Source organism: Clytia hemisphaerica, unplaced genomic scaffold, assembly GCF_902728285.1.
Source record: "Clytia hemisphaerica strain Z4C2 unplaced genomic scaffold, Clytia hemisphaerica genome assembly, whole genome shotgun sequence".
Classification (NCBI taxonomy): domain Eukaryota; kingdom Metazoa; phylum Cnidaria; class Hydrozoa; order Leptothecata; family Clytiidae; genus Clytia; species Clytia hemisphaerica.
This window is the reverse complement of record NW_027104628.1, coordinates 128,704-142,382: the sequence shown is the minus strand read 5'-3', so window position 1 is coordinate 142,382 and position 13,679 is coordinate 128,704. Positions and strand designations below refer to the sequence as shown.

General features: G+C 33.3%; 1 protein-coding gene across 1 annotated transcript; it reads left to right on the top strand.

Annotated features, from left to right (window-relative positions):
* Positions 1-149: 149 nt before the first annotated feature.
* LOC136824712 (L-xylulose reductase-like) lies at positions 150-12,470 on the top strand. Its single transcript, XM_067080692.1, has 8 exons — positions 150-264; positions 580-677; positions 1,234-1,391; positions 2,188-2,230; positions 3,106-3,205; positions 4,290-4,354; positions 5,394-5,508; positions 12,265-12,470. Exons 1-8 carry the CDS (start codon positions 219-221, stop codon positions 12,378-12,380), a joined length of 741 nt encoding a protein of 246 aa, XP_066936793.1. The 5' UTR covers positions 150-218; the 3' UTR covers positions 12,381-12,470.
* Positions 12,471-13,679: the final 1,209 nt, after the last annotated feature.

Here is a 13,679-nt window from a genome sequence, read left to right as displayed (position 1 = left end):
GTCATATTCGTATAATTTTAATAATTAAGGTAGAAGCTCAAGGAGAAAATAGTCGAAACTTTAATAACCTGAAAGATCTTTTACTGTAATGACTTTCTTGAAGATTATTTGTTTGTATTTCATATTTTGTTCTTTTTTTTCATACTTACAAAAAATATACAAAAAAAAAAGAAATTCGAAGAAATCGAAAAATAAACATACAAGAATTGATTTGGAAGATGTCATTTGCTGGAAAGAAAATTTTAGTTACTGGCGCTGGAAAAGGTCTGTATCTCAACCTTAATTTTCGATATTAATGATGTAATTATTATACGGAAACACCCCAAAAACACCGGGCGTGTACCACTAGTTTTAAACTATGAATAATAAAACTGGCGTTAAAAGCTTGTTTTTCGGATATTTCCGTATAAAAGATCGTCATGGATATCAATAATTGCATTACAAACCCACTTCTCGACTGTTTTAAATGTTGTTAATGTTTTAATGTTATGATTCAAGTTTGTGTGCACACCTATTTCCATTTATTTTTCTCCTTATTACATGAAATGACAAAATTTTACTTTTTCACATTTTTCGAAGGAATCGGGAAAGGCTGCTGTATCGATTTAGCAAAACAAGGTGCAGAGGTATTTGCATTGTCAAGAACACAAAAAGATCTCGATGACTTGAAAAATGAGGTATTTTTTAAAGGTTTTCTGATTTTCAATATTTTACTGCCTAAGACGTAACTCGTAGGTCGAATCATTGAGTTAAATCTTCAACCTTTTCAAGGCAAGAATAAATGAAGAATAGGAAGATTTGCGCAGCATTTAAAATGACAGAATTAAACCTAGCACTTTCTTTGTTTTCACGCGGCCTATCTTTCGAAATCCGACGATAAAATTCATTTTCAATCCAACGTTTTAATGAAAACAACTCGGCTCACGCATTTGGATGAGAGATAGTTTAGCTTCTTACCATCCAAGATTTTCACCTCTAGCCCCATCGGGGCTTCATACTCAGCAAGTCGAATATATCCCGTATCGCACACAGAAGAGAAATCATAAATTGAGAACTCTGCAAAACTTCACCATTATTATGAATTCTTTTCTACTTTGGTTAATCTTTCCTTTTGTTGTTGTATATTAAATGAAACCTTTACTTTATATAATAATTGTCACGCGTAAGCAGCACTATTCTGCTGATGCGCTGTCAGTTAACGGCTAGTCAAATTGATATTTTTTTTCCCTTTAGTTACCAAATATTCACTGTATCAATGTTGATTTATTGGACGTGTCCGCCACGCGTGACGCTTTGGAGAAATTACCTGATGATATCACCATGGTGATCAACAACGCTGGGTATTCAAAAGTCGGTCATTTCTTGGATGTGAGTGAGGAAGATTTTGATATGTAAGTGATTTATTACAAACCCTACAAAAATCCCATATTTACAAATCTTTGATCACAGATTTTAAGGGTTCGCAGCATTTGAAGGAGATTCAAACACAATACCTTAAGGGAAGAAATTTTCGCGGAATTTAATTTCGCGAATTTGGGTGTAATTCGCGGAATTAAATTCCGCGAAACACACATTTTCTCTGTAAAAAAAAATCTTTTGAAATTTCTCAATCGCGAAATTAAATTCCGTGAAACTTTTGAAATCGGCTCATTCGCGAAATTAAATTCCGCGAAATTTGCCATTTTGAAACTCTGATTCGCGAAATTAAATTCCGCGAAAATTTCTTCTCGCGAAAGTTTCTTCCCTTAAGGTACCTCTTAAGACATTTTGTTTGGATATGTCACATGAGTTGCAGCTGAATTTTAACCTTTTTTCAGCCAAAAGAAATGTGCAAATCTTTGAGACACTCAAACCTTACGAACCATACAGAAATTTTCCATGTTTGTTTTCATTCTATGCTTTAACAAACAAAAAGCCGTGTTTGTGAACAATGTCAAAAAGGCTGACCAAAAATGACGCTTTTTCGAAAGAGAATTTTTTCGAATTTTCTTTATAATTTTTGAACACGTGAAGCAAATGATAGCTGAAAATTCAAGTTGTCTTTCCTCCTTTGAATGGCGAAAAGTTTGGATTTATAACATTTTTAGTTTTATAACATTTTTAGTTTTCTCACAAACTAGCTTCAAACTTGTACACTTTTTTCTGAAACACCCTGTACAATGTTACTTTTAATTTACAATTTATTAGGATTTGGAAGATCAACGTCAAGTCTATGTTCATCGTCTCCCAGGTTTGAGCTCATCAATTGTTTCTTAATATTGATCCTTCAACTACCCAGTCCCTATAACTCAAACTCTCTCTAGCTGGAACAAAATTGCCGTTAAAACTCATAGAATGCACTATTGCAATGTCCTCTAACATTACATCACGAGTCCAACAGCCGATTAGTCTATGACATAATGTCGTAATGTCAGAAGATACTGCAATTATGTAGATCGCCGTTGACAAGTCAAAAGGGCCAATCACAAATGATTGCCTTAGAAAATAAGAGATTTTCTGTCTAGCTAGCTTTAAATTTGAGATTGGCCCATTTTGCATAGTGAGGAGGGTCCCATCTACACGAAACAGGGTCAATCTCAAAATTTATGCTCAGACAAACAGAGAAGTTCTTAGTTTTCTCAGGCAATAATTTTGAGATTGGACCTTTTGATTTGTCAACGGCGATATTAAGAGAATATTTTAAAAGTGATTCTCAAATTACATCAAACCATTAGAAAACTTGTGAGAATCAAATCTGTGTCTTTAAAATCTACAGTATTTATTTAGTGTTCAACTCTCCTAAAAAATGCCTTAAAAAGTGGATTTAATCAGCGAATGGGAAAGAAAGAGGCACAAAAATAAACGAAAATTACTATAAATGTTTAGCCAAATAAATCCACTAACTTTGGTTAAAGTTCACCGAATTCGCGAAATTTGATAACGACCAAAATCAATCCACTTAACTTAGCTCATATATTTTTTATAAGCATAACGTTTAAAAGCGTTTTCAGACCTGGATTTGGTGAAAAAATAAGCCTATCATGGGCATTGGTCATGGGTTGAGTACTTTATTGAATATTTAGTCATTTCAAGATTTTTCAAAACCTGTACTTTCTCTTTTACCAGATAATGGCCAAAAAGATGATACAGAACGGTAAAGGTGGAAGCTTCGTTAACGTTTCAAGCCAAGCATCAAAAGTCGCGTTACCTGAACACACTGCTTATTGTAAGAATATACAGTTGATTCTCTCTCTTATTCGATTCTTCCTTCGGATTAGAGAAAAATGCTAATTACAGAGAGAATTTCATACCTTTTTCCTGCTGAAGGGTCTGATGTTTTAGTTCGAATTACGGAAGTTTGAATAAGAGAGAGGGTTGATTAGGGTTGACTAGGGTTGACAGATTTTCTTTCTTGGATCATGTCTTGACGATAGGGTTTTGCATCGTTGCAGGATGGTTTTCGTTACGGGACAGCAAGAGTTCGTTTTGGTTTCGGAACAACGTTTCGGAGCATGAAAACGGAGCATTTTCGTTTCGATGAAAATAGTGAAGCGATTCATTTCGGTCCATTTTTTGATTGGTTTCTTTTTTTTTTTCTTTTTTTTTTTGACGTTTCGAATTTTGGGGTTCACTCGGTTTTCGAAACTGTTTAACTATTTGGAACAATGTTGGACTTTGCAATTAGGTGCAGCGGCTCCACTTTAAATTTGACTTGATTAGTAAATTTTCTTTTTACTTTGACAAAATGTGGTCAGGCCAAGGCTCGACTGTCCCCCCCAATAGCTAATTTTTATTCCGATCATTTCTTTTAACTGATATGACCAGAGATCGAGGATATCAGGTTTTCCTCAGGATTTATAATAAAACAGATGACAATGCGATCGTTCTGCAGCTTGCAGAAACTGAGCAAAGTAACCAGAATAATCTCCAAAGTTCTCACGATGATGTGTTCATACTGTATATAGAGAACTTTTTTCACTGCAGGGATATAGAATCTCTAGACGAAAACTTTTTGAAACAAATTAGAATTTTCTAACTTTCAATAAGCAAATTGGTGAGTCGATAATCTAAATATAATCAAAAACATTTAGTATCTTAAACAGCCTTAAGTGGATAAATTCTTTCGTGGAACCATTCTTTCAAAAATAATTTAATTTTCGTGGGACTTATTTTCCCTTTTTCTAGGGTTTCTGGCAAAATTTTCGCGAGCATTAAATTTCGAGAATTTTAGCACAAACTCGCGAAATTCGCGAAATAATCCTCGCGAATTTAATCCACTTTAAAGTGTATACAACCTCCTTCTTTCCCAGGTACATCAAAAGGAGGTGTGGACCAACTAACACGGATGATGGCTTTGGAATTAGGAGCACAACAGGTAATAATTTAAATGATTTTTAGCTTATTCACTCAGATCCTTACTCTTAAATTGCCTTAAGGCTTAAGGGAAGAAATTTTGACGAATTTGACGAATTGCCTAAAGATTTCGCCAAATTTAGATTTATAGGTCATTCGCCAAAATAAATTCTTGCCAAACTTAATTTGCTTTCAATTTAGTCTCTATTTCTAAAAACCCTTCTTTGCCTTTTTTTAGAACTAAAATATTGAACAAAATTGGGTCGTTCGCCAAAATTAATTCTTGCCAAATTTAGAAATTTTATTAAAAATTGCCAAAATAAATTCCGCCAAATTGCGACAAAATTGGCGAATGGTTTCATAAGATTTTGACCGTTTTTTGACCATTTTTGGTCAACGAGTGATCCAAGAACCCCATTTTTATTTTAAGGCCGGCAATTTTCGAATGTTTCCACGTGACCTTCCACCCAACATTTCGTCCAACAATGAATTTTAAATGTTGGATTGAATGTTGGATCTATTTGCGCCGGCCTTAATTGTTAAATAATCCCATGATAATTTCTTTGATCCTGCTTTACTTGATTCTGTCTTCCAGCGAATTAGTTTGAAGTTTTACAATTGGGCATTCAGGCAGGTCCGCGCAGCCTACCTAATTCGGGCGGCGCTGAAGTAGTTTAAAAGAAAGAGGAGACTCCAAGCTATCCAATGAGCTAAAAAAAAAAAAACTTAGAAAAAAAGTACCGTGGCACTTAAAGGGTTAAGGTAAAAAATTGTGAAAATAACACAAAACGATAATTCTTGTTTTGCCTGCCATTTTTCAACGAATACCTCAATTCTCACATATCATATACCGTTGGAAAGATAAGTCAGAGCTAGATAAATAATTTATTTAAAAAAAATCTTTTGAAAATGAAGATAAGACAGAAATGAAATTTTTATCCCTTGATGCTAGTAACTTCAATTTTGGTATCTTGTTTGAAGCCTCCTGATTTCAGTTATATAACTATTTTTCGCATACAATTGTATTTGGAGTCGAAAAATCCATCGTCTTGCGATTTTAGATTCGTACAAATGCTTTGAACCCAACGGTAGTTTTAACGAAAATGGGAAAGATGGTATGGGATAACCCGAACGGAATTCCTATGAAAAACGGAATCCCACAAGGAAAATTCGCTGGTGAGTTTAATATATACTTAAGTATATTTTTTTCTCTTTTTAATGATTTCGGAGGGTTGTCTGTTTTCTTTGTTCAAGTTCGTTGGAGAAAAGATGGCCAAAAAATGACAATAAATGACCAGAAAAGCCAAAATAGACCTAATGTTGTACTGGGCTGTAACTCTTTATCTAGGAAAAATACAAGAAATCTGAATATAGATTTGAAATCAGCGAAGTTTTCTAAAAAGATGCCATGTCAAGATTTTTGGTACTAGTAAACTAGTAGATAGATTCGTTTTTTCACTTTCATTCTTCTCCAATTTTCGGTTTCATATAAATCTTCAGTTTTTTTTTGAATTCTCCTCCTAGAATATCTACCCGACGGTGTGTAGCTTTTTAACAAAGCATAATGGGTACTGATAAAAGAAAGTAAAGTTTCCCCATACATTTGAGACCGGTTTTAGATACAGTAAGGTTTCTGCTCATAGCGAAAAGGTTTCTTATAGAGGCTCCATAATACTCGGTAGATCCGGTCTCGATAAAAAGAATATCTGTAAAGGTCTTCGATTCAGACTACTTTAAGGGCTCTGACCATAGTCAAAAGATCGAATACGCAGATTTGGAGATAAAACTTTTGTTTTGAGTTCCTTTACACTTTTAACAAAAAATTGTATTTATAAGTTGTTTCTGAATTTATTCTATGAAGAGTAATTAGCAATTAAATTACAAAAATATGACGTTATGAACCTTAGAAAGACGTTACTAAAATATTATATTACCCTCTTTTGCAAGAAGTGCTAAGTTTTAATGGGTATTTTAATTAACCTTTTTGTTTCAATTTTTTTTTAAATTGTCTGCAAAAGATTGAACTAAAAAATTTCTAAATTGATGTTTCAAAAGTTATGACTCTTTTTGTGCAAAAAATTGGGATGAAAAGTTGGTCAAAAGCCACTATTTTCAAGATTTTGAGACAAAGAAGCTTTTACGAAAATTTTCCGAAAATCTATTGTTAGTTTGGTTCAAGATACACCATCTAGTGCAAAACCTTTTTCAAAATCTTTTTTCTTCGCCGAAAATAAGCTCCTCAAAGTTGAAATACTTGTCTTCGCAAATGTCTTCATTCTCTTCTTCATCAAATTTTTTCAAAGCAATTCTTGAATTTTCAGATTCAGGAATAGTTTGTCAAACAGAAAATGTATAACATGCCATAGCTCTTTTGGTTATATCAGTCAGAAAACACATTGTACAGTATGTGGCCCCCAAAACGTCGATCAAATTTAAAACTTCTCTCAAATCTAGAGGAAAATAGGTTTTACAAAAATTTTTGCTGCATGAAAAACTTTAACATCTCTACTTTATTTCCCGGAAGTTCTTTTTCAAAATTTTCAATTTCAACAGTATTTTTCAATCGCTTAAAGGTAGGTAGCTTTTTTCTAAGGGCTCCCAAAACGGAGGTTTGCAATTTTAGCGATTTCTCGAGATATCTTTAAGATATGAATACAAAATTTTGACCATAGTTTGGAAATGTGATTTAGAGGGTTTTGGGCATAAATTTGTTTGATAAAATTTTTACAGTATACCCCTGGTTGTCAAAACGCAGGTTTGGGGCCCCCAAAACGCAGGTGTAGTTAAAATCAAATTATTAAGCCCAGTGGTAAAAGGGAGAGAAACTATGAACATATTTGTGTTTTCCCTTAAATTTACGACCCGATGCATGTAAAATTTATGATTTTTATAAAATATTTCAAGATTTTCGATGATGCAAAGTCCAAACTGAAAATTTAGAAATTTTCAAAATGACAAGTTTGATTTAACAACGTCTTAATCAAGTTTCTGAAAACTAATTTCTTTTGAATATAGTTCCATTCATGTATGGAATATGCTGTGAAAATTTTAGAAAAACAGCTTAACCAGGCCTCCCAGCCGTCCTGTATTTCCTGTATTTCCTGTATTCTGATATTTTCCTATTTTTTTCCTGTTTTTTCCTGTATTTCATCAAATATTCCTGTATTTTCCTGTATTTTTAGACCAGCTTTAGCCAAAAGTTTTAATTTAAATCAACGAAGCCTGTCACAAATCCCTCCATTGTTACATTGGAATCTCTTTCAGGTTTAAACAGTTAAACTAACAGTTCACCACTCATTTACCATTAAATTTTACACAGTCTTTCTATAGCCTTTGCTTGTTTTTTGCATTACTAAAAAGAAATGACTAGAACAAAGTATAATAAATCATGGGGGGAAAGTCATGACTGGCTAGGTCAAGTGAAGGAGGATAAGCGCTCTAGCTAGATGTAATATTTGTAATAAAGTTTTCAAATGTAGCAATGGTGGAATTTCAGATGTTAAACAGCACAGTAAGACTGCAACGCATTTTAGAACTTAGAGTTGATAAAAGGACAGAAAGCGTTTTTTTCAACATTTCCTCTCAAGAAAACTGTTACTAGCCCTACTTTGTCAGACAAGCAGCAAGTATTAAATGCAGAAGTTATTGAAGCTCTTCATTCTGTAGATTCAAATCAAAGCTTCAGTGCAAGTAATGGAAGTGGAGAGCTTCCTCATGGAAATGCTGAGCCAGAGGGAGGATTTTCAATTAAGAAGGCAATCTTAGGAGTCAATGGATTCTCATTGCAAGCAGATACTCTTGAAGCTTTGAGATTGGTCAAGGATTGTATTATCGAGAATGGAGGTTGTAACAAGGTTGAAGTTACAAAGGAATTGAGAGGGTCATGCGAGTCCTCGCATTCCATATATCAGTATTAAATCAGCGAAAAGAAAAAAGAAGAGGAAGAAGCAGAAACCAGGAAAAGGGAACAAGAGAAGGTTCAGAAGAAGAAAGACAATGTCGAAACTTAAGATAGAGAGCGGGCTTTCTTGTTAACAAGTATGCAAACTGCTGAAAGAACAATCGAGGAAGGAAACATAGAGTTAGAAGCTATCACTAAAACTAAGAACATAAACAGAGATAAACTAATCAGTGCTCAAACTAAAATAAGTATGGGATTGAAAAGAAAAGCAGAACTTTCATTGGAATTGAGTGAAGTAGAGGAAAAGATGAAGATTTGAACTGTCTGAACTCTTCTTCTCGTCGTTATTCTGTTTGTATTTACTTTTTTAGTTGATATTTGTTGTCAGGTTTTAGGTAAAGTAAGACTAGAGTGAATATATTCTAGAACTGTCACATTTTATTCTGATTTGTTAGACCTACCGGGAGGTCCTTTAATTTGACCGTTGTCCGTTCTGGCATGGTAGTGGCCATATCGGTTGCGTCTAACCGATATGAACAATTCCCTGTAAAAGACACTGATCTTTGTTTTGATGTTTTTAATCAATAGGTCTGTTACAAGCTTTTCTCGGGATTGGCTCATTAGTTTATTTTTATTTTTTGCACAATGATACAAAATAGCAATGCCTTAAAAGTGACGGAGCCCGATTTTTGAAAAAGATTTTTGGGGGGCAAATTTGGGCCAAAAACTACCTGAAAATAAGGTTTTTTGGACATTGCTTCATTAGTTTTTCCTGATTTTTGGCAGAAAGATAGAGTGCAAGGTACCCTAAAATGTGGCTGAAGTAATTTTTCTCGGAAAATTTTTTTTCGTCGTAAAATTTTCCAAAAAAGATGACCAAGTTACACAATGATAAAAGAAAATAAATCAGACGCTTTTGCATTGTTCTAAAACTTATTGTGTTTGCTCAATACCAATACTAAAATGTAGAACACCTACTTTTATCTGATTTTGATCAACAGGTAGGTCCATTCAGCATGTTGTTTGTTTGTTCTATTTTCGCCTCATTTACATGATGGTACTTTGATACTTTTTAATATTTTTGGCTTTTTACCCCGTTCTCACTGCTTAAGATTCAGTCATTTCAGGCGTAGCTTTTTAGTTGCTCTTATTTTTGTTTTTTTGGAGCCTACTTGATCTTAAAAAAACTGTTCTTATAAAAAAGATCTTCCTCAATGAAATCATGAACTCCAACCAAGTTCTTGTTAATATCTTTCACTAGTTTTACTAATTATAGTATATTGATTTACCGATTTTTTAGTGCTATTTTATACATGAAAGTGCTGAGAAATTCCTGTATTTTGATTGAAAGAATTGGAAAATCCTGTTTTTTGATACGATTTGTCCTGTATTTTCCTGTATTTTTGATTTTTTTTGTCCTGTATTCCTGTTTTATTTTACATAATTGAGGCTGGGAGGCCTGAGCTTAACTGAAACTGAAAATATTAAGCTTTAAAGGTATTTTTCTCCTACATTTTGCAAAAAAATGACAGAATTTGCCTTTTTTGCTGATTCAGCGAAAATTTTTATATGTAAAATTAATTTTTTGTTATTAGCCTCCGTCTCAGAACGCGGTCAGAAAATTTTGCGGATAATTTCACAGCGAAAATGCATCCAGTGAAATGTGAGTAATGTATCATGATTCAAGTCGACTGACATAATTATACACATAATACATGTTACAAGTTCTGGGAAGGGATTCTTAAGCTCGGCTATAATAAAACTATTACATGTTAGTAGCAGACTCGACTGACCAATGCTATGTAGCAGGTTGAAACATGAGTTTTTCCTGGAAAGATGCAGTTTGTTTTCAAGTTAAATCTTCAAAATAAAACAAACTGTGTGGGTTTCTTTACTTCCAAACAACCTACCAATAGTTTTGGAACACTCCATAATAAAGGAAGATGGCTCTTCTTGTGGATTGGCTTTCTGATACCCCATATAAATACGATGTGACATGAAAGTGAAGAGACATGATTTGTTGGTTTTTGTTTGATTTGTTTACTCATATATCTCATGGCAAATGGGATAGCAAATGACTTTTCATGTATTGCTTGGCTCTACATATGATACCTCTAACTTTGAACACCTCCAGAATGTTGAAAGAAGCATTTTACGAGATAAGTTTCAATTATAATTTTCATGGAAATTTTTAATCGATAGACTTGGCTTGGCGTCAGTTTTGTTTGGTTGATGTTTGGTATCGTGATCATTAAAAGCAATGAATTGCCACACAGTCACTTTACACATGATGCCTCCAGCCATGATTGGTATCAGAATGTTGGAAAAAAAAACATTTTACGAGAAATTGTTGATAGAAATTATATTGACTTATTTTTACAATTTTGGCGGTGTGGGTTTAGTTGGTTGATAATGTTTACACTGTGGGATGGTTTTCAAAAAACTGTTATATTGATTGTTGTTTGTTGGAATTGATTACCAAAAAAAAAAGAGAACCTTTTTTTTGATAAATACTTTATTTTTTTCATGAATCGAAAAAACCGTGTGGATAGTATGTCTTGTAGTAACCAATGCAGTGTCTGTTTTCAAATTTTGAAAACTCTATACCTACTGAATTGAAGCTCTGACTAGCTCTGTTTTTAAAACTTTGAGCCATGTTTTTTTCTTTGTTGCTATTAAAGATAGATTTTTAAATTGTCGTAATGTAAATTTATGGTAAAGTTTTAGTTTTTGAGTTTAGTTCATCAGTAGTACATACAGTAGTATTTTTTCAGTAATCCTTTCTTGTAAATATAGTAACATTTAACCAGACTCATTGCCCTCATTATATTCGAATTTGTATTTTTTTAGGACTGATAAGTACATATTTTTAAACACCAAAACAAAGCAAACAACATGCCAGTTCTTTTGTATACTTTATTGTGTGCTTTGAGTTCTATTTTTATAATCAACCCTCTCAACTGCTGATCTTTCAACTATCATTTAGGAGTATAAAATGGGCTTCCATAGTACCATTTTCTCTAAGTATTTTGTGCAAATTTTCAACAAAGTAGACTTCTTGACTGTCCTTGTCCCTCAGGTTAAAGTTGTTCTGATGGAGGACATTGCTATTTTTGGTAGCCTTCACATATCAATAAGGAGCTTTGGTGTAAATGTTTTTTCTGATGAAATCATACTAATCTGAAACTATTAGGCCTTTATGAACTTTCTAGAACAATAATCTTGCTCCAATCTTGAGAAACTCTGGAAAAATAGGTTAGCATTCCCTGCCATAATTTCACAGATTTCCCCTGCTTTCTGCTTGAAAACGCTGTCGTATAGCCGAAAACGAAAGTGAAACTGTGAAAACGTCCGCAAATTCGGGCCCAGTCCTCTTCCGAGACGGAGGCTAATAAACTATTATTTCAAGCTGATAGGAATGGAATTCCAAGATTTTTTGCTTTTTCTCATATTTAGAATTTTTGGTTTTATCAATGCTGATTCTAGGGCCCCAAAATGCTGGTTGACCTTTAAGATGCTATATCTTTTACCCATCCTCTAAAAGCACAGATGTATTTGCATTTCTGAAAGGCATTAGGTGTAGAAAGTTTCCTATACCCCATTTCATAACTTATTTTCACTATCCAAGGAGCTAGAGTGAGTTATATGCAATTTTCATCTAATTTTGGTGTTGAAATATTTCCTTCAGACGCAAAAATGTTATTTTGAATCTGTCTCAAACCGTCAAAAACATACTCATTTTTAAGTACAACCATCATTCTTTCAAAATAAACAAAAATCGTTTAATTCTGATAAATATACAGGTCAGAATTTTAATGACGACCTACGTTTTGGGGGCCGTCTCCGTTTTGGGGGTCATATACTGTAAACACGACAATTATGAAAAATTTACTATGGTCAGAGCGCTTAAGCTGCTTTAAGTGGATTAATTTTGGCGGGAATAAATTTGATGAATTTGGCGGATTTTGACAAATCGCCAAATTAATCCACTTACCATCAGGTAATTTTAGATTATTTTTTTGTCTTTACAGAAGTTGAAGATGTAGTGAACGCTATTTTGTATTTACTGAGCGATAAAAGTGATATGATCAACGGAACAACCCTTCCAATCGATGGTGGATTTCTGGCTTGTCGAACCATGAAATGAATTATGGGAAATACACTTTTCGACTACTGATCTTTATAAACTCTGGACTAAGTCATATCCGCTGTCCTTGATTGGAGTATCCGTTTGAAGTCAATTCATTGCTAACAAGAATGGCGCCACATCAAAATTATTAACTTTGAAAAGCCCTTAAATTTTGGTTTATCGCGGTCTGAAGGTGTGAGGTTCTACTGGAATTTTTCAATTTTGCAGTAGATTTGATACCATTTTTGTAAGAGCATTGCGTTATTATTTAGACTAGTATTTTTTATCATGGCATTATTTTAACTGTTTTTTTTCTTCAAAACCTCGTTTTTGTAAATGAATCTTGTCCTAAAAATGAAAAAATCAGAATTCAATAAAAAGAGCAAATTTTTTACCTATCAATAAGGCTGATTATTAGGTCATCCAGTACCAATTTAGGCGGCCCAAAAGCAGGGTGGTCTTTTTTCATAAAAAGTTAGGCAAAATGGATCCGCTTTGGTCTGTAACCTTTTCCAAGCAATTCTTGGACCAAATAAAAGACATGAAAAGTTTTAGACAATTTAAGATTTTTGGTGCAGTAGAAAAACCTGCTTTTCTTTTTCTTCACTTTCGAAAAGTTTCTCAATGCTCAAGAATAGCTCGCTCAAAATTTATGTTTGCAACCGGGTCCATTTTCCAATACTGTATAACTTCAAAATTTTCTATGGTCAAAAATAATAGAAGCTAAAAATTCGGTATTATTTCTTGTTTTTCTTCAGAACAACCAGCACCTTAAATATTTGGCACTAAAGGGGGAATTTCCTCAAAATTTTAAAAACCGCAAGTGATTTTTAAGAGTTTTAACATGAGAGACTTAAGATCTTGGGATCTAAAAGCTCAAAAATGCTTCAATAATGCTGAGAATGTAGCCTGGGAGCAACTTAACCCCTCCCAAATCAAAAAAGCCAATAAAACGATGTGGAAGTATTAAAATCACAATTCTCGCCCGGAAATTCTGAAAAACGTTGAAAATTGTCAATATATTTCGGCACTGATTGTAGATCCCAAAGTGAGAGAATGAGTTAAATAAAACATAAGGTGCTTTTTCTTAAAGAATTTGATAAATTTTTTTCCAAAAAAAAAGTTGTAAGAAAACGAAAACAAATTGATAATTATAAATTAAGTTATAAAAAATTTCTGATTGTTTTGTAGTAAAACATAATTCAAGATATGTATGCTTTTATACAGGAACTTTCAGATAAAAATAATTTAGACAGATTTAGATCAGTTGAAGCCTTAAGATTTTAAATAATTAAGAAAATGTTGATTTTAAGCCAA